Source organism: Papilio xuthus, unplaced genomic scaffold (genome assembly GCF_000836235.2).
Source record: "Papilio xuthus unplaced genomic scaffold, Pxut_1.1 DF827461.1, whole genome shotgun sequence".
Classification (NCBI taxonomy): Eukaryota; Metazoa; Arthropoda; class Insecta; order Lepidoptera; family Papilionidae; genus Papilio; species Papilio xuthus.
In genome coordinates, this window is record NW_013531188.1 from 3687403 (window position 1) to 3714043 (window position 26641).

Below are 26641 nucleotides of genomic sequence, written 5' to 3' on the forward strand. Positions count from 1 at the left end.
CATTTCCATTCTAGTACGGCATCAGTCACGGAGTAATTAGCGTACAATGGGCGTCAAAGCGCTGCGACGGCTGAGTGGGTCGGCTAAAATGTACCACTTGATTCTAAAATATGCGATACAATTATAGCTTTTATACTAAAGACAAGGTAACAATGCAAACGTAGAATTCTTGAATGAGGACAGTTTTTCGACGTTCGCGTTTTTATTTTCTGCGATTATCGACCGAACGTATTCGATATCAAACCCTTTTCACTTATCCAGTTCGATAAAACCATTGTTATATTTTATCGAAGCTTATCCGCGATATTTTTTAACTTCACTCAGTACAAATTTTACCGATTTAAAGAAAAAAAAATCGGATTAATTTAATTTTTGCCAAAGATACAGAACAATAAGGATACGGATGTGTATGTTATGTTTACAATATATAAATATAAAGGAGATATAAAACAGGTGGATATAACAGCATCCGATACGTCGGATCATGCAGTTTACTGCACATTGTACGTGCAAAAACAAACATACAGCGATATTAACGTGATATTCCACTGCCGAAACACATAATGAACGAATACGTAGTACGAATAGATAATCTCATATAAGAGATATGGCAATATATTTTTATGCAAGTGGTCCTGGCAGTGGAAACCTGCGGCAACGTAAATTGGATTATCTTAATTGCTGTTGTAAAATGTTTTGGAAATACCGGTTTTTTTCTTTATTTGAAAAAGATAAAGTATGGCACTCTACAAAGGTATAGAATTTAAAAAAGGTAAAAATAAAACAGAGTACCTATGAGATTAGGAGAAACATTATGAAGAACCAAATTAGCACAATTTCTTCAAATAATAAAAACAATAAGCTGTAGTCTACATTTCCATAACAACTAAAAAACTTGTTACTTACCTTCGACTGTATTTAACGTATAATAGAAACCTAGTAAGTTTTACAATTGACCCAAAAACTAGTACAATCTGAATATGTAAATTCAGCATACATTAAAATGATTGTGAAGCGGCGTTTGCAACTGAACATTTCCTACTTACGAAGTCGTCGTAGGCGTCCTTGACAGCTGTGAGGGCGAGGACACCGATGAGCGGGATGGCAGTGGTGATGGGCGTCAGTGAGGAGATTGCGGGGATCAGTTGTAGCACCAGCAGGCACAGGAAGTAAAAGTTCGCCAGCCGCTGGAACTGCTCCAGCAAGTTCAACGGCAGGAACGTTATTATCGAATACTTCGACGTTTTGATGTAGTTGTTCTGTTAAAAAAAGACGTATTTAAATCAGTAACACCTAGCTTATATTCAAAGACAACGAAGTAGAAGTACTGATAAAGACAGCATATTTCTTTTTAAAATCGCAGATAAACATATAAAAATGTTGAATATTCGAATATGTTGAACGCTTAACGGCTGTATCGATTGTCGTAATACGGTCGTGCGTATTTTTCCAAATACGCAACTGTCTGGCCAATGCTCCTTGCCTTTTTAACCCAGCCTGTGCTTGTGTATTGATCTAATTCATCTTAAAATAATAAATTAATAAATATGAAGTTACAAACTTACAGCATATCGAAACTGCGCATTGTACTCTCTGTTGTTGGCTTTGATTCTTCGTTCATTGTCTGTAACAAACAAATATTTTAACATTAACAAATGTTCTAATAGAGCATGGTAGAGCCCCATGGTGAATTCGTTGTACAATTGGGCGTTGTTTTAGTCCGATTTTCTATACATCTGCCAACGAAACCAACTTGTTATAAACATATACTATACCTACTACTTAACCTAAATTAATTTAGTCAGACCTTTTCGCACATTTTTTTTCGTCTCGGATTTTCGGAGAGATAAAGTAATCAGTAAATTCAATATTGAAAGAGCGTGGGGACTATAGTATAATACGTAACTAGTGATTAGTGGGAAGGACATAATGTATGGGATAAAAGATAATACCGCCTTTGCTGTAGGGCTTCTATTATATTAGCTTAATACTCCATCTCGATTACTGGCTAGGCATTTCTCATGACCTATTATTACTACTAATACGGGTCGGCTATTGGAGAATAGACTCTGCCTTTCAATCTAAAAATAAGTTACTGATATAAAGAAAAATAACAAGATGCAAAATAGCTACTTAAAGAAATCTAGGATCTCAATGATTTCTTTATACTTTTTTTTGGCCAGGTTCATATTTGAAACACCTCTTCTATTTCTCCAATCTTTCTTTAGTAAGCCTTATCCATCATCAAAAATACTACGTGCAGAATCAATTCATTTTTTTTAAGGGAAGCTGCCAGCAACCACTGGTTCCATGTCACTAGGGGTTTTTTTAACGAATGTATATTCGCCAGACGAGTTAGTGACACTGAACATATCAAATAAACAGCGGATGCTGATGTTATGACACAAATTTCCCCGTGACTCATTCTGCTCGCAATTTTATCTGTTCATTATTTAACAAGTCACCGCCTTTATCTTTGCTCATTACTGTTGTGTAAATTTTGTGGATTAAATAATGAGGTAAAATTCACTTATATTCATAACATCAACTCAAACCTATCACGAAATAATATCAATTACTTTCAATATTTTTTTCTCTAATCTAGTGCTATTATGAATCGAATCACAAATTTACGAATCAAGAATCAAACATCTCGATCTTCGAGTCTTTCGTTTTCCGTTTATTACGTCACAACACAATGATTCCTTGAGTAATAAAGCTACCTCAGCCAACACGTACACATAACAAAGGTAATGGTGCAAAAAAGAATAAACAATTGTGTGTGAATGGAGCCTTAGTCAGCACTGAACAAACACGGTTGAGCGCAATCATATCGAAGCGGCATGAACAGAAAATGATTGATTGAGCCACGCTATTTATACGCGAAGGTGGAATGCTGCTCAACTGTTCACGAATCAACTGGACTGGATAATGTTTTTTCACAGTTAACGAGCATTTAGAAATACTATATATACAAATTTTATATAAAACTTTTTATACACGATGATTCATTAATTTAGAAAACAGCAGATGTTTGCAATATTAATTCGCGCCAAGTTCAAAAACCTTTGTTTCTGTACGGAATTGTTTAAACAACGCTCATTTTAAATACGTCGCGTCGGTGGTTCAGGGGTTAAGTACTTGACTTGCAATCTGCAGGTCCTGTATTCGAATCCTGCCATGTGTCAATGTGTATTTCTATTTCCGATTTACATATGTACATTGTACATTTATCCGACGTTCTTACGATGAAGGTAAACATCGTGATGCAACCGGGATATATCAGAGAAGAAACTCAAAGATATTTGTGAAGTCAACCAACCTGCACTGGGCTAGCGTGGTTGACTATGGCCTAGTAACCCCAAACTTAGGGTAGGGTCCGATCGACTTCGAGCTGATGATGATGACTTTTAAATCAATTAAATTACTTCTTGTAAAAGACAAAACTTATTTACTATATACCCATTTAATTCTACTTCAATATTAGGCATTAGGTGTAATTGAAACCACATTAAAAGAACCGTATAATATTTTGTCGTTAGTATTTTAGTAAATCACACTTGCAGTGTACAGAACTTAATCCGTCGACTAGAATGCGGTGCTCGCGGTCAAGCATCGATACACACGAATAAATAAAACAGCAAAGACACAAAACCATTTATATGGCTTCTTAACTTTACTAGTACTCATAATACAAATACGTTACAATAATACAAACAATGACATTAAGCGTGTAAAGGCGGGAAAAGCCAGAAAAAACGAAGCAGGGGCAATCGAGATTAATACAACTGCAAATAGTCTTGACTCGTGGAGCAGTGATTACGTTTAAAGAAACTGTCTGTCCCTCTCATTTTATTTGCAAAAAGAGTGATAACAATATGTTTTCGTACAGATATTTAATGAAAATTCTCTGTGATAGTGTCAATTTACAAATTTAAATTCAAACATTTCACTATATGGGAGAAAAGAAGTCGACCACAATATGCCTAATAAGTGTTATCAGATTGAAAATGACAGTCTGTGTGATCCTGTTATGACCGTCTAGGTCGACATAGGTAGTGACAGATTAATCACCTTAACACACTTTTCCACAGCGCCAGTCTATTACCAATTAATGCTTGTTTCACACGAAGAACATTGGAGCAGAGCAGTGGATAGTGTAGTACTGCTATTGTTTGAAGGTACACTTAATATCAAAACCAGTATTATTTTGCTTAACCATTGTGCCCTCGTGTGAAACTAGTATGGACTAGTATTTCGATTTGGAAAGGTCGAGACTATTATGGTTTTTTACGTTCGAGAAATCCCTATCCTTTAGCAAATATGAAAGGAGTATTTCATCTATACATGGTATTGCTAAAAGGATATAAAATTCGGTTCGAGTAAGACAGCTAAGCCATTGTACAATATTATAATATCGCGCAAATTCACAACTCTAGCGGAACATACAGATATTTCTAAAATATTATGTCTGGTTTACATTAAACCAGTACAGTAAGACAGTGGCGGTCAAAATCAGCGTTGACTTATAAGTGGGGTAAAGTAAACAGTTAATGGCGCCATTGAGCCAAAACAGTACTGCTGCTAACAAACTGTCCTACAATAGTATTATACTGTTTTACACCTTACTATCATAATATAAATGCGAATGTTTGGATGGATGAATGAGTGTTTGTTTGAAAATATCTCCGGAACGGCTGAACTGACTTTAATAAAATTTGGAACACATAGGCTATTATGTTAATTTTCAAATCCGCGCGGACGGACTCGCGGGCGTCAGCTAGCTTGATATATTTTCGTTTTAAATTCAAATCGTAAGCAACATAGGTTAACAAGAAATTAGTGTATTTGAAATTCTAAGAATCATATCGCTAGCTAATAATGTACGTTTTGTTATCAGCAAACATGACCAATAACAAGGAATACCTTGTACCACGACACACAGTACTGATTCATAACCCAATGATACATGATAAAGATTACTCATATTAGAAAATATGTTTATATAAAATTAATCAAAGGACATACTCAATTCCCTTATCTACATACATTAGGTTAATTAATTATGATAATATGAATTAAATCTTACTAATATTATAAATGCGAATGTTTGGATAAGTGGATGTTTGTTAGAAAGTATCTATAGACCGGCTGCATACATTTCGATGAAATTTGGCATACATGTAGAACACATTCGGGAAGAACACATAGGCTACTTATAAAGTTTTTTTAATTCCGCGCGGACGGATTAGCAGGCGACATCTTGTGACGACATATTCGTGTTAGGCCCCCAGTTACGAACAACGCATTGACGTAGAAAAACCTTTATGGCATTTAAATGGAAAATTAAAATGAAATCCCATAAACGCTTTACAAGTTACATGTTATGCTTAACATTTGAGTTAACGTAATAAATAATCGCTGTAACGTTTAAATTGTGGAAGTTTCTTTTTTAAATTTCCTATTTATAATATTAGGTTTCGTGAGCTTTTCTTAATTTATATTTCTCAGTGAAAAACCTTCTATACAGTTTAAAAATTTAAAACCTAAGTAGTGCGAAGGTTCTTGTTTATATTTTTAATTAATTACCCCGTTCCAATACATTTTATCTACTTTTGTTCTTAGAAAACAAAACAAATAGATTGCCAAATTTTGTTTACTTTAGTTAGAATTTAGTGCTAAAGGAAGTTATAAAATGTACCATATAAAATAACGAATCTCTTGCTTAAACAGATGTCTTGCTTGTAGACATCATGCTAATATTATTTCAGTCGCAAAAAATAATAAAAAAAATTACTGTAACCTATAAAAACCTCACTGCGCCTTTATATTTGCAAATGTATTTCATATTGCACTAAGGAAGCAGAGATTTGAAGGTTTATTTATTTAAAACAGTATACAACTGAAGGATAATTATAGTACAATGTAACCATTGATATTTTGAAATAGCTAAGACGTTTTCATTAACACAAACTACACTATTGTGCATTCACGTGTCATTGAATTTATGACGTAAGTATAGTTTATACAATGGGTATTTATTTCTCGTATACAACGAGTGGGTTTATAGGGCGCCGTCAAGGCGTTGATCGATCTCGTCTCCGGCTGTGTTTTCATTGAGGATTGCCTCAATATACAATATATTGTTATTCAATATAATGGATAGACGCATACAGATATTGCGTACAACATATAAAGTACGAAGGCAATTGTTTTTTTAGGGTTCTGTACCTCATAGGAACCCTTATAAGATCACTTTGTTGTCCGTCTGTCTATCTGTCAAGACCCTTTTTCTCAAACACGCGTGAAGATATCAAGTTGGATTTTTTTTTAATTTAGTACGATTTATTAAAAATCAAAGTCAAAATCAAATAATTTATAACAGTTTTAATTACCTAAATACTAGTCTTTGTGATAGCTTCAAAGATAAATAAAATAAATGGTAGCTAAATGAAAATATAAAATGTGTAAAAAATATTATAAAAATATAACAAAAGCGTAAAATACTTGATTGTCGAGTGTTTTCCCTGTAACGTCCTTGACCGATCAAGTAGCTTTGTTCCTGCCACCAATATACTCACCATTGTTACGATTTTAAAGTTAATTAAATATTATAATTAGTAGGATTGTACGTCTTTGTGCAAAGTTTTTGGGTAGTAAGAACTTATGCTACATAATTCTAGTTAAATGTCCATGCAATCCCACATCATGTAAATTAACCAAGTATAGATAAGTAGAATATGTTGATGACATATGTTTTACTTAGTTATAAAATTTTTAAAAAAAGCCTACATATTCACGTATATCATCTACCTTCCATTAATAATGACGTCACAATCAATCCAGCTGAACCGGCAATGCAAATACATCGTGTTTATGATTTTTTTTGGCATTACATTCAGGCACTGCTATTTAAATGTATAGATATATAGATATAGTGACTAATTTCAAGATGCAGGAGAGTATGTTGCGATGGTATGGTCATGTAAGGAGGAGGCCGCCAGACTATGTCGGTAATTTAGCACTACAACTTTCCCTCCCTGGTCGCAGATCCAGAGGCAGACCCAAAACGAGATGGAAAGATGTAGTAATAAAAGACATGAGTGAGTGCCAAGTCTCAGAAGATGTCATGCACAGAGCGAAGTGGAAGAAACGGATTGGGAAAGCTGACCCCACCACCTTGTGGGATGCAAGCTAGGGAGAGGGAGGGGGAGAGGGAGCGGGAGGGGGAGAGGGAGGGGGAGAGAGAGAGGAGAGAGAGAGAGAGAGAGAGAGATAGTGACTAATTGCGTTCATTGAAATGCAACTGACACTGAAATCAAATTGAATGTATACCACATTGTTCATACGAAACGAAACGATGAGTAACATCAAAGAAATACATATGATTAACATAAACATTGATTACCGTGAGTTTGCACTGTATCAAAACATGCTGTTATTCCTCTCATTGCTTTATGAAAATAGAGATATATTTATATGTTTTTGTACGGATATTTCGGTAGTAGATACTGACGGTTAGGTGTACATTATTACTGGGGCACGTCTAGTAAAATCATATTTCAAAGGGATTTTATATTTCTACGCGAAATAGGGTTGCCCACTGATGAATGCGTAGAATGAAATAATTTTGATAAAATTAACTTATTGACATACGTGTATATTTCACAACTAATTGATGAGTCATTACGATTTTCGTAAACAGTCGATCTATATATGTATGTCATCGAATTAATTAGAGAAAAATTAGACATGAAGCGCTAAGGAAACAAAGGTAAAATTTATCAAGATTACTTTTTAAAAATGATATTTTACTTTTTACGTAGACATTCTGAGTATACCCTTTCATTATTGGAAAGTAATGCGTGCGCAGTCAGGAAACTGCGCACAAACGAGAAACATTTACATATCATGCTTAGATTAAAACAAAACATTTGTAGCTTACATTTATTCTGTCTATACTTTTTGCTCTACATTATTAATTTCATAATATTTAATGTAGGGTATTCATAGGACAAAGGATGTTAGAATTCTGACATGGAAAAATACAGTACGAAAATATTTGCCAGCCCTAATAGTTACGTGAGTTACCGAGTTGAAGCATGATAATAATCGCCTGCTAAATTTAGCGGCTACGTGTTAAATTATTAGAACAATAATTGAAAATAAAACGTTTGAAATGAGGATTAAACATCAAAATATCCATTCTATAAACAACCTACTCGAAGTCGACAAAGTATGTATTACTCCATACAACTCTATCAGCCGTTATATCTCCTGAATTTATGAAATTCACCCCCTTCTTGTTCCGAAAATCTGAACTCACGCATCAGAAAATTTTTACCTTTTATTTGAATATGATTTCTACTGTGTTGTAACCGAGAGTCACAGAATTTGGTTAAGGTCTGTCATTAAATCGAACAGAATGACAAAACAGGAAGGAGATTACATCATATAGATATAATCACATTTTGCATACTCCTGGTGAGTAAATATACGAAAAACTGTAGTTAATTCTATGGTTTACCTAATCTCGATAATTGGTAATGTTTGTCATGTGATTGTAGCGTGTGTCAGAACACTTACATATAGTTACCATTATTATTAGAAATAAAAGAGAAGCAGTGAGATGCGGTTCATATCGATTTCTAATTATCTACAAGGCATACAACGCTGGCCTCAATTCTCGACTTGAGAGCACCGAATTTTTTTTAAGAAGCTACTTTTAATGAGACGGACCTATCTTCAGCAAACGCTAATAAGCTTCTTGTGTTTACATGTCTACATGTTATATAAGTTTTAAGATCATGAAGATACACATGCAAACATTACACTTTTATCAATGTAGTGATACGAAATTAGAGTTAGATCACGTCATAGATACAATACAGTACCAATTGAATGACTCATACTTTATACAGATTAATGTGCATATTGTACGACCAGTTTCATTCATACCGAGACGATTGAAATCTGAATTTCACGCAGAAATATCAGCGGAATTTATAATCAATAACTACTCAACACGCGCGGCAATACGCGAAGCGCCGCCGCCCCGGCCAATGACCGTATGTGAGAGAGCGATGCTTACGACCTTGGTTGGCGTGCCAATCGCACCACGATACTCTTCACCAATTACAAAAATATACAAAATAATGATAGCAAACACGGCAGAGTAAGCGACACAAGTGGTGAGATAATACGGACCGCAGGAGACGAATGTGCGAAAGCGATGATTGTGCCGGTTGCGGCGCGGCACGGGCTGTTCGCGGCGCACCAGCTTGCCGAGCAGGCCGAGCAGCGAGCGGCGCAGCGGGCGCGGTGGCACGCGCTCGCCGCCCTCCGCGCCGAGCACCTCCAGCTCCACGGCGTCGGAGCGCGCGCACATCCGCGCCGCTACCGCGCCATGCCGCGCCCCGCCCCGCCCGCGACCGCGCTCCGCCACCGTGTCGCACGCGCGCTCCGGCCCGCCGCCGGGCCGATACTCGACAGCCACACCACATACACATACTGAATACCTACTAGCGCTCCGCGACGGCGCGCGCATCACAGGGTTACCATAACAACCGTTTTTACCTAATTTTTTGTTTTAAAAAAGAAACAAGATAGATAATATCTCAACTATTAGCAGACAAAAGTAGTTAAAATCTGATATTAATTACTACTGATAAATAAATTACTTTACCAGTATAATTTTATTTATATTTTAGTTACATCTAATTTTGCTATATGTTTATTGCGATATCTTGTCTTTTAGGCTACTTGTTTATAAATCTATCAACGACATGTGTTTTACTTTAAATAAAATTTGGGGATTCAAAAATATCAGACTGGCAACCCAAAGCGGAGCGTTAGGCTGTAGACATGGCTGTGTTTTTAGTGCCAAGCTTCACACGACTTATCCTCCGAACGAGGACTCTACACAGTGCCAGTGTAGGTACACACTGTCTCTGTGTAAATAGTCAAACTATCCTATAACAATGGAGATTTCCTGAACACTGATACACACGTGCAATTTATTGAGGTGAGGCTTGCACTGTCCTTACAAAATTAGGGAAAATTTTACACTAGAAACTTATTTTATTAAATCTGTTCTTATGAAAATCAATAGAATAATTTAACAATAAAATATAACAGACAATGCTGTTTTACATATTCCCAATTCATAGCATTGGCATCAATTTTTAGAGAAAAAGATTCAGAATAATTGCAACGCACCGATATTAAGTTTAAGAAAACAAGCCCAGTGACAAAAAGATCAACTAGTTTTCCAGAAACTGCGACAATTTGCAGACATATGTTTTTACAATTTATATGTATGTAAAACAAGATAAAACGTTAAAATAATGTCAATTGAGTTGTCTCAAGAACACGACGTTCAATAGAATAACAATAAGACAATTTTTTTTCTCATTTCGCCATCCGCAACGAAGATAAGAATATGCTAATGTTATTTTACAAGACATTTTTGCAGTAAATTAACTTAATTCAGTCGCTTAAACAAGGATGCCAATTAAATAAAAAATGTACAAGCATATCGTGACTTATGCGGTTTTTATCACATCTAAAGCTAAGTAATAGTATATAAGTTTTTTTATTCATTCTTTTGTTTACTTCATCGTGCATCACATTTTAATCTTATATAAAAAATTCTCGTGTCACAATTTTCGTTCCCATACTCCACCGAAACGGCTTGATCGATTCTCATGAAATTTTGTGAGTATATTGAGTAGGTCTGAGAATCGGCCATCTACTTTTAATCCCGCGCGGACGGAGTCGCGGGCGACAGCTAGTGATATATAGGCAAAAAGTTTTCTTTTTAAATTCAATTCATCAAGACAAAGGCTTTGTCAACATTTAAATGTTTATCGACATCGTATCAATTTCGTACAGCACTAATGAGCAGGCAAAAATAAATAAAAATTAATGCTAACTTCAAGTAAAAAACTATTAATTATTTTACTTATGTTAAACTTTTGGTGTTGCCATCTTAAACATGCAATTAAGTTACAGCAACAAAAAAACATTAACCTATTTAAATAAATAGCTAAGATAAGTAAATTACTATACATTTGAAATGACCTAAATCAAACGTGAGTAGCATTGGTTATAGTTCAATAAACTTTAACGGAGCTTTAAACTAACTTCATCTTACAATGACTTAACCGACTTCAAAAAGGTGGAGATCCTAATTCATACGTATGTTTTTTTATTACTTTATAACTCCGCTCATAGTTGTCTGATTGTCATGTTTCTTTTTTTTATATAAAAAAAAATATCATTGTTTTTGAGTTATTAAAATAGATCTATAGAGACTGGAAGCATCTATCTTTTTCTTTGATTCTCTTTAACCGCCCCTAATATCGTCTATAACCATGTCCACGCTCCGATAGTAATGGCTGAAGCGAGAAATGGTATTTAATATGTCTTAAACTAATAAATAATAAAAAACGTTAAAATATACAAGTTATTTACGATTCCATTGTCGTGTGTCCTAGTGAGTACACTTTCATAAATCTTATTTATTTATTCGTGTAAAGACGACAATAGTCCAGTATTGTTTACATATTTATGCACTAATCGTGATCATGTTCAGTTGGACAATCTATGGATGCACATCAACGCCATCTAGTTTTCAATCCGAGCTTCAAGATGAACATTTTCTTATCCTAAGGCAATCAAAATTCAACAGCCTATTAGGTATTCGTCAACTATGTTTTTAATTTTCTTAAATAGAATATTCAACGATGACCGTTTAGTTTCAAAAACTTTGAAGACTTTGTGTTACCTTGAGCGATAACATACGTAATCAATTAAACGGATGTTAAATATTTTAAAAAGTAGTTTTGTTCTTACAGAGATATTCTGTCACAACTTATTCCTGCATTGAACTTATCTTGCAAGCAACAAAAGATAGCGATGGGGAATACCTGCCTTTGTTTCTTTTTTTAACATAAGGTGGCAAACGAGCGAGCGGCCACCTGAAATCGCTGAAATAACGAAGTGACCGTTGCCCATAGACATACGCAATTGCATATGCGTTGCCTACCTTCGATCGACGGAGGAGAGGATGCACAGAAAGAAAATATTTTACCTTCCCATGCATCCTCTCATCCGGAAAGTCCACTTCCACTTCCCATCCTTCCCTTATAAGAAAAAGGGTGGGAAGGGAAAGAGGATTAAATTAGGCCTCCGGGACACACACTAATCAGCCGAAACGTGGAATTGCTTCTACTTCATGCCTGTCTTCTGTGTGGTCGTGGTATTACACCGGGCGAGCCGGGCCAATTCGTGCGAAGTTGTTAAAGCGGGCTCTACCACTGTTAAGTACTACTTACTAGTCCATAAGCTTTCTTTTCATAAAAAGACCATTACGTTTGATATTTAAACATTGAAATATCCATAATTATAAATTTGTATTTGTAGGTAAAAACCGAGACAGTGGTACATCATTAAAGCATAATAAATCGTTCGATCGACCTTGGCAGCGCAGATGTTCGACTGTGGTTTGATAGAGGTTATAGAATCCACTCACCTTGACCATGTGTTCTCGCCGAGGACTTTCCCATGTCGGCCGCACCATCGGCACACTTACACACTCGCGCGCGTTTCAATAATTTAAAGATACACTACCACTGTGCGTATTCTATCTTATTACTTAAATTTAATTAGGTCGGTGTAAAAGTGGCGTAAAAAAGATTACACTATTCTATTTAAGGGCACTTGCGAGTCGAGATAGGTATCCTACGGTATCGTCGACGGTTCGGCGGTATAGGTAGGGGCGGAGGGCCGCGCGGTGCGATCGGCATCCTGCGGACCCACTCGGCACTCCTCTATCCTGAAACAATACAAAGCAAACTTTGTAAACAATAACAAAAACATTTAGTCAGATCCATTATGTCAAATGTATCCATAAAAAATGTGGTGCCAGTCTTTAACCGTATAAATCTATATTACGGAAATGGAAAAGTGATTGGATCTTATAAACAAATTTATGTGTCCGGTGTACATCTACAACCTAACACTTTATGCATACTATTTACATATATAATTTACAATTAATCCACGAAGGTAAAAAAATCACTCGGCCACATACAAAGAAGTCTACACAAGAAATAACCACGATATTTCCGATATTTTCTTGCTCATAGTATTGTGTAAGCTAGGAAAACTAGATCCAATTACCGATGGTACAATGCACTAAGGCCTTGTTTCCTTATGAGGCAAAGGTATTAGTTACCCGCGAGCCTTACCATAATCTAAAGAAAACCATTTAGCGTTGAACACTATTTGCGATTTTTGTATGTTTTTATGTGTATGCTAGTTTTATTTCTTATTCCTACATTCATCATTTAACACGATGGCTATTTCTAGGCTTTATTAAAGGACCACCCTAAGTTTCCTTTTTACATTCGCGTGTTCTGTTGAATTATTCTATGAAGCTTTTTAATTGTACTTAAGCTTTTCAATAAATCATATTAAAAATAAGTTGAATTGTAAACCATCTCATAAAGAATCTATACCTAACTATACCTTTTCACTTGACTGATAAAATATCGAACATTATAACACATTATAAACATATAAAATGAAACTATAAATAATTCTATTCCATACTCTAAATGAACCTCATCCGTTTTTTAAATGTTAATGAACACGCAAACTAGTGAATTATTTTTAAAATTACGCTTACGATACTATGCTTATGATGTAAAATATAAAGTGGTCTCACGAGACAAGTATGACCATGAGGCGTGGACTTGTTATGAGACAATTAAAATAGATTGGCGGAATTGAGATGCGGTGCTTGATACATACCAACCGGAGACAATGAGCATTTATCAAAGACAATATATTAAAAACACATGTATAATAGAAAGGTTATATTTCTTGTCATTTTTGCATTATTTTATGTATATATTTGGTGAAATTATATTAAATAAAATAACCTTATTGTAAGTAGAAAAAAAATAGTAGGCTGAAAATAAATTTCAGATGTATGATGATGAAATTTTTAAAAATATATTTTTCAAATTTCTGAAGAGATTTCCATTCAACACAAACTCTAACGGTGGTAGACTGCAACAACAACTCTTCTCCTTCACAGCCTTTTCTTGTAAGGAAGGGGAGGTGGATTAAACAGGAGAGGGGTCGTTACATAAAAGGGATATAGCCTTTTTTAGGCGTTCGGTACAACAGTACAAACATCTCTATTTTCCGAATTTAAGTGGGCGCTTGATGTTTTTCCTCTTTATACTATAAGATCTGTTTTGGGAGCAAACTTTGGTAAAAATTTGATAAATGCCAATGCAATTTGTAATCAGGAAATTGTTTGGTAATTTACGTTTCCAAATTACAACGTTATCATTGGTACGCTCCATTGGCTTGACGTTTTTTCGATAAAAACGCGTGGCCGGTGTTTATTTTAGTATTTTTATAGGTGACATTGTTGAAAAAAATTGCTGCATATAAATCTAGATATATTTAATCCATGTTATACATCAACATGATAACAAAAGTTAGCAGTAGTAGAGCCCGCTTTAACGTTGTTGCACGAATTGGTCGGTTCGTCCAGTGAAATATTACGACCACAATGAAGACAGGTGTGAAGTGGAAGAAATTCCGTGTTTCGTCTGATGAGTGTGGTATCGGAGGCCTAATTTTAGTCCTCTTACCTATTCCACCCTTTTTCTCATAAGAAAAGGATGGGAAGTGAAAGTAGATTTTCCGGATGAGAGAATACATGGGATGGGAAAATATTCTCTTTGGTCTGTGAATTACGGATAGGCAACGCATGTGCAAATGCGTATGTCTATGGGCAACGGTTGCTTCGCTATTTTAGTAATTTCAGGTGGCCGCTCGCTTGTTTGACATCTTTAAATATAAAAAGTAAATTTGGATTAAGAATTCTGAAATCTTTGGAAATTAATATTAAACAAATCATAAAGCAAAATTGATAAGAAGATAAGAGCTCAACTGTTATCGACAAATCGCAATTGATATCGTGTTCCAGGTTGCCACAGATACTTGAAATGTAAAATGAAACCAGTTATTATCAGGGCTCGGTAGAGAATCTTATACACTGATATTGACAAATTTAACAACATAACTCACGCCCGTAACTAAAATTGGTAGGCGAACACCACAAATCTCCATTTGGGAGGTCCTGGCAACCTCTCTCGCTTCTTCATTCTTTTAGACATTATTAGTTAGAATCCTTTTACGTGAATGGCGCGCTTTCATTACAAAATCAAGTGTCAGAATAATTAGTGAGGCGACATAAACGTCGACATTTTAGTAAGGTTAGCATTGCGCCAGTACACGACACAGAGTCGGAAATTCTTCCTAACAATTCATACATCTACGGATACACAGTCGGTTTCGTCTTTCTTCTCCTTATACCGTCTTTCTTGAGTTACTCATAAATCTGGACGATATGGTTCTAAGTGACAAATATAACCACTAAACAATAAAAATTTAACGTAGCATATAATAAATAGATATTCCACATCCTCGTAAAAACAGCTAACAATTTAGACTAATAATAAGCTAGGAATAATACATGATGATAAAGTGAAGATTAATACTAATCTAGTTTTGTAATTGTAAATTACCTTCCTGATTTAGGCTAGGATCTAGCTTTGGTGGGGATGTACATGACCAGTGAATATTAAATTTGCATATAAGCAATTTATATATTTTAATTCATCGTATATTACAACTGGCAACAGTTTTTACACACACACGCAAGATCACAATTTTCTATTATAACATTTTTAATGTGACGTAAAGGTAATAACAAAAGCGTGAATTTTAATAACGCATGCTTTCTTGTTATATGCATTAAAGTTATATTATTACGATAAATAAAATTAAAATAAAGACTAACTGATATTTCTTTTGTCATTATTTATATACTAGCTGTCGCCTACGACTCCGTCCGCGTGGAATTAAAAGAAAAAAACACATAATTTGTTCTTCCACACTATGTTCTATATGTATGGCAAAATTCATCGAGATCCGTTCAACCGCTTTATTGATACCTTCAAACATCCATCCATCCATTCATCTAAACATTATTTCTTCTTTCTTTTTATATAGTAAGAAGTTAAATATTAAGATTGATGTCTTTATTGCTGAGGGTTTCCTTAACTACTAAACAAAATTTGTCTAGATGAAACTTTAGTTCTAAAATATAATAGTTTTTTCCAATTTCAATAGATAAAATGTTGCTTGTCTTATCCAACTGTTAATATTGTCCATAAGATTGATGATTATTTGTTATAACGATTTGCGTTAATTTGTTAAGATGACCACATCACCTGGCCCTCAAATCATATCAGACAAGTTAATACCATTTAGCATTTTTCGATGATGGCACCCAAGAGCGAATCTATGAGTTAATGATGACGTCACTGCGACCATGAGATTCAATCTGGGCATAATTATTCGATTCGCATGGTCGGTACATTTAGGTCAATTGTGTAGTCTTATGGGACACCTTTTAAACGGACAAAAACAGCTAGCATGGAACAAAAAAGTCTTTACAATAAAAAAAATTAACAATATTTTATGTCCTTATAAATAAAACGTATGTTCAATTCAATCAAAACATCAATAGCCTAATGGTTAAAGGTACGGATTTTCGATCACGAGGTCGGGGTTTCGAATCCCGCCATTCGACTATTGTCGTAAACCATATCCTAGCACAAGCATAGAGCTTAGTTGGAATGGTAAAAGAGATATTAGTAAATTTACAAAAAAATCTGCTAATATTTTACTTAAAAAAATATAAAAAAAATAGACAATTCTTTCAAGATCACACAGATGTTGTCTCATAACAAAACAACTTCACATTGTGGAGCACGTGGTAAACAAGTCTTATAAAACATAATTTTTCCTTAATTGCATTTATAATTTATAACGGTATGTTACTATGTTATTGATTACAAGAATCGTGATTAGAATAATGTTGCTATGTATCATAAATGCTAGATCTGAGATAATATAGTCACTATTGACATAACCTGTAAATAAATTTGCATCGGAGGAAAATATTTATAGATATATGCCCTATTCAAGGTTAACTATAACCGCGAAGTGTTGCAATACTAGATAATTTGATTACGTTACCTAATGCGTCAATAAAGATAGTTTATCGTTATATGTTGATACTTTAAGACATGAAATATTTTACATTATTGTGATTAGCTCAGAGAACTCCTAAGTGAATTAATGAAGAAGATATATAAATTAAAAAAAATACGTAAATGTAACTCTTGGAGGTTAATAATAGTCGAGAAGCTTAGAAGTTGTTAAATTTAATTTTTATTTATGCATATATTTTCTGTATTGTGTATTTCTTCGCCTAAAAACAGCTAAATCTGAATAATTTTAAATTAGGGTTTAAAATAAAATAAAAAAATATTCAGTTTGTAAGACTGGTGATCTATAAAGAATAAAAATATTATTCAGTCTTCTTTTGAAAATTATACGAAACGGCTCATTATTGGCGCTCACGCTTATAAATGTGAATATTTAGATGTATGGATGAATGAATGTTTGTTAAAAGATATCTTCAGTATCAGAATATGGCATAGATGTAGAACATAATCTAGTTGAACAGATATGCTACTAATTTATTTGTTTTTTTTTTAATTCCGCGCGGACGAAATCACGGGTAACAGCCAGTTTGATATTTCCTAATTATCATTTTATTTTTTTATAACACAAATAATATGACAGATTGGCATTCCCTGTAACATTGTTCATAATATGACTCACACAAAGTTTCCGAGAAACACTATTTGTCATAAATAGCTAAAATGTAAAAACTTATAAAAACCGCCATAAAGATTTGAGAACAATTTTAGTAACACTTACATCATAAATTTAATTAGACGAGACCATAGACAATCCAATATTTAATCCTAAATAAATACACTTACACGAAATTATTTAATTGCATACGGACACTGTTAAGTCACAAATAAATCGTTCATATAAAATTCAGTTTGCGTATGTTCCGGACACGCGACAACGTCCGTCCCAAAGCAGCGATACCAATATACTGTTTTGATATCGTAGTATATTTTAACGTAGTATTATAGCAAACCTCAAGGTGAGTGGGTGTAACGGCGTCCACCATATTTCCACTTTCATTCGCGATTGCAGAACGGTCTATATTACTTGCTATATTAAATGGCAGTCTTCAATAAAATATGCGACAAAAATTATTGTTTTGCAATAAAGATTTATTTAGTAATTTCCACGTAACATATTCTCTAAAAACTGAATGGTATTCGGATATAAAAATACAAAATAATGTATATCATAATATTAATATTTATTTTAAAGTGCCGATAAATGTATTGACATTTATATTTTTCCTCTATAACCTACAAATTTAGCATTAATTATAATAAAATATTAAACCGATATCGCCAGTAACAAAACCAAAAACGTACATATTTTTAAAAGTAAATTTAAAATCTACTAATGAGGTCAAGGAGAAATACATCTGTTTATAATTTAAACCACATTTGACTATTTTAATGAGTACTGCCATCATCAAACGTGTATAGAACTGTAATAGCTTATAAACAGGCAATAAATACTACTCAATATCTTACTAATATTATAAATACGAATGTTTAGATGGATATACGTCTGTTTGAAGGTATCTTCAGTACTGCTCAACGGATATTGATGAAATTTTGCACTGATGTAGAACATAGTCTGGAAGAGCCGCGGGCGACAGCTAGTTTTAAAAATAAAATATAAATGTTTGATACTAATTAAATAGAGATACGACCTGAGTACGAAATGTAACTCCACATTACAATCACCTATATAATCTAAGTATATAGCCAAGTTTTTAACAGTGGTAGAGCCCGCTTTAACATCTTCGCACGAATTGACCCAGCTCGCTCGGTGAAATACCACGACCACACAGAAGACAGGCGTGAAGTGGAAGCAATTCCGCGTTTCGTCTGATGAGTGTGCGTCCCGGAGGCCTAATCTAGTCCTCTTTCCCTTCCCACCCTTTTTCTTATAAGGAAAGGATGGGAAGTGGAAGTGGACTTTCCGGATGAGAGGATGCATGGAAATGTTTTCTTTCTGTGCATCCTCTCCTCCGTCGATTAAAGGTAAGCAACGCATATGCAATTGCGTATGTCTATGGGCAACGGTCACTACGCTATTTCAGCGATTTTAGGTGGCCGCTCGTTCGTTTGCTACCTTATGATATAAAAAAAAAAAGTTGTAGACTATAGTAAAGTTTATGATACAAGGCTTTGACCAGATTGCGTAAAAATTGTGTAGTTTTAATACTTTAGAACGAAATAGTTATAATAGACTATTTATCGCCCGTGACTCCGTTCGCGCGGAATTAAAAAAAAATCTTAATTCCATACTATGTTCTATACTCTTGCCAAATTTCATCAAGATCCGTTCAACTGTTCTGGAGATACCTTCAAATGAACGTCCATCTATCCATTTAAACACACGTTTTTATAATATTAGTAAGAAGTAAGGTTAACGCTGAAGAAGGATGGATTTCCTCTTCGTTACATTATTATGTGTACAAACAAAGTACTTTACAAAGCGACAAACGCTATTAGTCAAGACAAACAGGATACAAAGAATTAAGGTTGCAACTGATATTTCAAGATATTTCGACTCGTTATTTTCCATTTCTAAAGTACAAAATGTAAAGTAAGTTAGGTGTATCGAATTTATGAAAGTCTTTTAACTCTAAGATTAAAAAAAATCAAATACATACTTAAGCTCACAAAATAGCTTCGACAATCGATGAACATAACCAGTTTACTCTACCCTTGAGTTAACATTTGTATAATAAAAACAAGAACAAGAATAACATTAAAAGTATTAAAATATGTTTACACAAAATAATAGCCATACAACATTCGTTTATACAAGTTTTATATTACGCTAACGTAAACTCTACCGTTTCTTATTCTTGCCCGGTACAAACAACGGACACGCGCACCAAGCCCGCACCGAGCCCGCACCAAGACCGCACCAAACTCACACAGTGCGTGTACACTTGCGCAAAAGGTATTTGGTACATGCAGTCGGACGACAACGATGTGTCATACTGTGATAACCGTTAAAATGAAACGTGTTGTGAAACATGACGAGCCATTCTTAAATCACAAACTATTGCTTTGAATGGGTTTCATTTGGTGGTGGTTGATTTTAATCTTTCTAATCTGACTAAAAATATAAATGGGGAAGTTTAGATGGATGGATGTTTGTTAGTAAGTATCCCCGGAAATGCTAAACAGATCTTAATTAATTTTGGCATAGATGTAGAATATAATTATAACGTTTTTTTAACGTCGTACAGACGGAGTCACGGGCGTCAGTTAGTTTTCAATAAACGACTATTATATGATGCTCTTAAGTATATCGTTAATAACGCTATCTAAATTATTTAAATAATTTAACAGGTCAATAATTAAACTCGTTTAACTGATAAAGTTGACCTTTTCAGATATATATAACGTTACGTGCTCACTGCACTCGTGTTAATATTTTAAGTAATTCAAAAGAATATTTTATACTATTTATATACTAATACATCTAAAAATAATGTAACAATATTTTAATAATTTATAATTTGAAGACATTTTTGTGGTGACCAAGTGGCAACGACTTTAATTTTAATTTTTAAAATTGAATTCAAAATAAGATCTTATACATCATTTTATACCAATTTTTTTCATACAATAATTACGGTTGAGATATTTTTTGAGTATTTTACAATCTAGTGAGTACTCTCCTTTACATTTGACATTCATCTCAGATTACAACAGAATGAGAATTATTATTTATCATTGTGTTGCTACTCGGATGCAGGCATACCAATATGCATTGCTAATAAAAACATTATTAATAAATGCTACATGAATTATTTAAAATTCAAACCAACACTTAGAAAATTATATAAACGTTTTATATTATTTAAATAGATCGCATATTCCTAATTATACTATGTTAAAATATATCCGATTTGTTTTTATTAATTTAACTCACACATTCATAATTTTCATCATCAGCCCACTATACGTCTCCACCGAGGGACTCGGAGCCTACCCTAAATCAAGGGTGACTACGCCATAGTCAACCACGCTGGCCCAATGAGGTTTGGTTGACTTCACACATATATATATTTGAATTTCTTTTCAGATATATGCAGGTTGCATCACGATGTTTTCCTTCACCGTATGAACGTCGGATAGATGTACATATGTAAATCGGAAATCGAAAAACACATTGGTACAAGGCGGGATTCGAACCCAGGACCTGCAGATTGCAAGTCAAGTGCTTGACCCCTGAGCCACCGACGCTCTTCATAATTATAGATTAATTTAATTCACCATTCACTGACTTAGGTTTTTACATGTAACTTATATATTCGATATGTATTTCAAAGTATAATTGTCGGATAATATTTTAAAGACATTAATAATTAAAAAACAAAAACCGATCATTACAAAACGATAGTTCAGTCAATACAAAATCCGGTATATTTTATGTGCCAATTAAAATAAATCAAATGTTTATAAATATTGTGATGAATGTTGCGATACAAAACTGAAACGTTCTATATAATAGCCGAGGAATCCCCGGGGGAGCGAACATTTATGTAACATGTCCATGACGTAAATACGTCATTATTAAAATGGCATTTAATTACAGATAGTAGTGGCCTTGATTTACAAACACGAAACCCGTGGGAAGTGCGCCCAGCCTGTGTGTATTTTACACCAACATACATATGTTACGACTGAATACTAAGACCCTATGTCATATCTTATGTTCAAATGGAATTTTAAGAAAAAATAATACCTTAACTGTGAATGACATTCAAATTAAAAATACCGTAAAATTTGTAATTAGATTTTTGGGTCGCTTTTAAAAACTATAAATTCTTCTAAGTCTTAAGACATGCGTTGATTATAAAATTTTGTAAACTATTTATGTTATTATAATTTTAGTTCCTAATGTGCTCTTGTATACTCTACGAAGAGCTTTTCAATTAAGAAGATAATAACAATGTCGTGTCCACTCTGTTTTATGAAGAATAAATATACTTTGGTCTATAATTGTTTAAGCTGAACACTGGCATGATAAGACAAACAATAATTTATTATAAACACAGCTGGACCGTGACTTCATTCCAGTGCCGTGTGTTCTGTACTAAAGTTTATCGGCATCCTATAAAGTTTTAATGTGATATGGGAACCGTGTATTACTTTATACTATAAAGTAACGGAAAGACAATCCGCAAACTACATTAACTGTTCATATATACATATTTGTGAATATTTAATTTTAACTGAATAATTAATAAAGCGTTATATGAGCGTCGGTGGCTCAGGCGTCAAGCACTTGACTTGCAATCTGCAGGTCCTGGGTTCGAATCCCGCCTTGTACCAATGTGTCTTTCGATTTCCTATTTACATATGTACATTTATCGACGTTCTTACGGTGAAGGAAAACATCGTGATGCAACCTGCACATATCTGAGAAGAAATTCAAAGATATGTGTGAAGTCAACCAACCCGCACTTGGCCAGCGTGGTTGACTATGGCCTAATCACCCTCAACTTAGGGTAGGCTCCGTGCCCCTCGGTGGGGACGTATAGTCAGCTGATGATGAATTAATAAAACTTAAACAGGTCAAAATACATTGATAAGTCTTTATGTCAAAGATTTTCTAAATTTTCCACAATTATCCACGAACTTTACATATGTTTGCTGCATTAACAAAGAGTGACATATGATAAAATAACCGAAAATTAAGTCAATTTACCGCCGTTTGAAAAGGATGTAGTTAAATCGTTAATTTATATCTTATCTGGACAAAGAGACTGGGTTATAAATAACACTGTGATTCGTACATGTAATAAAAATCTAAATATATGAACATATAGTATGTAAAAACTAGGAGTCTGGCCAATAGCCAACTCTACTGTTAATTGTGTTAACATTTTAAATTAGTAACAAACATAATGTGACGCGAATCATTGACAAATGTGCCACGCCTTCGCGAAAAATTAAAAGAAAATCTTCAATTGTGAGTTACGATTGCATTAACATTTAATATCTTACTTCTTACTAATATTATAAATGCTAATGTTTAGATGTATGGATGTTTGTTTAAAGGTATCTCCGGAAAGGCTTAATGGATCGTGATGAAATTTGGCACAGATGTTAAACATAGTCTGGAAGAACACATAGGGTTACTCATTAACTTTTTTTTTTAAATCCGCGCGGACGGAGTCGCGGGCGACAGCTATTCAAAAAGAATGTAAGAGAGGATAAATATCTGTAAAACTCTACCAGTAACTCCTAACTAAACGCTGATTTTCTTCGCTGTGTAGAAATAAACCATGGAAAATTAGCTTTTTAAATGAAAACTGTCTGAATATTTTTAAAAGAACTTAATTTTGAGCGTTATATATTTATGGGTGCAGCGGTTCGTATGATTGATATTCAATGTAGATTAATTTAATTCTTAATCCATTACGTCGTCTGTCCTTACTCTACTAACCGAGAAAAACACAAGGTAACTGACATGGCAATAATCCACTCTCATGAATTAAAATGTAAATTATAAAAATAGACAAAAGATACTTTTTTCTTCGTAATACTTGTAATAGTAAAGAAATAACAATAGTTTTCATGTACATTATCAAACTGTTTGAAACCATATAGCGCCATGTTGAATACATAAGAAGATTGTTATAAGAAAATGACACCCTAAGTGTGGTGTCATTTTTACACATAATATAACTTACTACGTACTCTAGGAAGAATAATTTTAGATTACAACTTACAGAGGTTCACACTTCAACGATCTTGGACTGAAAAATATTGGAAGTTTTTTTATCATAATGTGGCAAACGAGCGAGCGGCCACCTGAAGTCGCTGAAATAGCGAAGTAACCGTTGCCCATGACATACGCAATTGCATATGCGTTGCCTTTAATCGACGGAGGAGAGGATGCACAGAAATATTTTCCCTTCCCATGCATCTTCTCATCCGGAAAGTCCACTTCCGCTTCCCATCCTTACCTAATAAGAAAAATGGCGGGAAGCGAAAGAGGACGAAATTAGCCCTCCGAGACGCACGCCAAATCATCATCATCATCAGACGAAACGCGGAATTGCTTCCACTTCACGCCTGTCTTCCGTGTGGTCGTGGTATTTCACCGGGCGAGCCGAGCCAATTCGTGCGAAGATGTTAAAGCGGCTCTACCACTGTTAAAGTGTGTTCAATCTAAGTTTTAACTACGCTTGCTAAATAAATTCATCGACAAAATCAGATTATAATAAGTTTCAATATACCAAGAAATTGGTATATATGGTAGTTTATACTTAGCTAAGAACATATACAAATCAAAACATACTGTAGATTCGCTAATAAATTGGATTGTGGCCTATCAATGGAATATCAAGTTTATCACTGGCACATAAAGTGTACATTAGATTAGCGGGGTTAATAAAGGGTCGTGTTCTAGTTTGAGGCGCGTTAAAAGCTCGAGCCTATGTGATCGAGTTAGGAGCGGCATGCGGCCATCACGTCACCGATATAGACAATGCCATCGCTAAAGTAAACGTCCGTTGCAGATACACCTACATTCTTATAAATACATATATGTACATAATAAATACATATAGGTAGGAAATAAGTACATATTACATCACAGAACTATTTGTATGGAACCATCCTAGAAGGAAAACATACGTTGTCTATGATAATATTTCAATTTCAGTCTGTTTTATTACTAAAAATATCTACGTATGATTTAACCGTTGTAAAGTAGAGTAGTACAGTGCAGCATAACCACATTTAGTACTGCTTTTCAACATCGAACACCTTTTCAAAAGGCCATTTAAATTCACTCTAACTACGAATTAAACTTTTATGCATTGTTACTTTTGCTTTTGAATAAGTGAAGTTATGAAAGTACAAATGGGGACATTTAAAAAGTCTGGGTGCGTATGGAACCAGATGTTCGCTTAAAATAAGTACTCATGAGTATTCTCAGTAGAAAAAATCTATTTCAAAACAAATAAAAAGAAAAATGGGATGTCATTTAGTTTCACAAATAGCCCTTTCCCGCTGCCAGAACATTAAAATCTGTTACTTTACTATCTTGGTAGGTACATTTGTATAGAGTCAGAGAATAATAAAGAAATGATAAACAAACAAATCTTATAACTTACCTAAAGCTAAGAAGAATATTGCATCAAGGAGGCCAGATTCGAATCCGCCACAGCCATTGCGTACCTATTAAAGAAAGACAAAATTTAATAACCAGACATTGTTTAGGTTAAAAACATTAAAAACAAAACCTTCCTATGTCCATATAATTTGTAATATATCGTTACAATCAAAGGTATCGACTTGTACGAAGTTCGTAGTGTCAATAAAACCAATTCGATCGAAATCACGATGACCACAAATAAGCAAACAAAGCACCTCGTCACCTCGACCCCTTTACTCTATCGTCCACAATATATAGTCAGATTAACGAGTAACGTATAAAGGAATTAGGTCGGCGCTCAGCGGGCGGCCGGAGGGACGATTTGGACAAGCCATGGCGGAGATTAGGGTGGGCAGGGGCGAGGTTAGCGCACCGTGAAATGCCGCGCCATTTCGCCGCGCGATGACGTCACGGGGCACTCCTGACATTTCGGCTAAGGCAACACTAGCCCTACCTTCCTTCACCAATGATAACTAAAAAAATTGTCCGTTCTTTTTCCAGAACACGCTACGTGAGCCCGCACATTTAGTTGTGCTGCCTTGGCATTTGCCAAGTGAAACAAACCGCTTTTATGTATGTCACAATTTTATAGCCTTTACTACGTTTATTTTAAGCAGTGACGTCTTACTAAGCGAAAATATCATTCTTTATTACAACTACGATTATAAATTTAATTTACCTAAGAAACAAATTAAAGACTACAATTATTCGATTCTCCTTTTTTATGTAAACACTCGGTTCATATATCGTTACGTTTCTTACAATGTTAAAGTAACAGAAGCTTTGGTCTTACTGATGAACTATGTAATATTAGTCTAAACAAATACAAAACATTACATACAGAATAAATAGAATTTAATGACCGATTATTGAAACTGTAATTAATAAGATGATGACTTGATGATTTGTGTTATCTTACGGAAAATTATATAAATGGGTACTTCAATTAACTATCTACTATATATATAACATTTTATGTGCATGGTACAAAATTAATTGAAATATTTAACATTTCCTAACTATTAGATTAGAACAATGTTTATGAAATAGGTAAGATTTCTTATGATCAAAGGTTGACCTTTATAAATACACAATCTCTGATTATAAAATCGTAAACAATCGCCGAACGAACGTAACTTTCATGGGATATGCGAAGGTCAGAAATGAAAAAAAAAACGTAAAAACGGTAAGCATGCTTGGTCATGTATAGAAAATGCGTTGTAAATTGTAATTTTAACGTCGTATAAATTGCGCGGGAATTCTCCCCTGTACCTATTTTGTCTGCCGAAACGCTACTCGAAAAATATGTTGTCTCTCTCACACGTTTTAACCGTGGGTT

General features: G+C 34.4%; 1 protein-coding gene across 6 annotated transcripts in view; it reads right to left on the reverse strand.

The window, feature by feature from the left end:
• ATP8B (ATPase phospholipid transporting 8B) overlaps positions 1-26641 on the reverse strand; it is a 51177-nt gene that overhangs the window by 22613 nt on the left and 1923 nt on the right. For 3 of the 6 annotated variants that reach the window (XM_013314382.1, XM_013314377.1, XM_013314376.1), the window contains exons 1-3: positions 9208-9388; positions 1566-1624; positions 1047-1259 (exon numbers count right to left, since the gene is read on the reverse strand). In XM_013314382.1, the coding sequence (XP_013169836.1) occupies positions 1047-1259; positions 1566-1624; positions 9208-9388 (453 nt within the window). Of the gene's footprint in view, positions 1-1046; positions 1260-1565; positions 1625-9207; positions 9389-12535; positions 12839-17883; positions 18066-25261; positions 25326-26641 lie in introns of those variants that run through there. The other 3 variants (XM_013314378.1, XM_013314381.1, XM_013314380.1) reach the window with 3 other exon arrangements.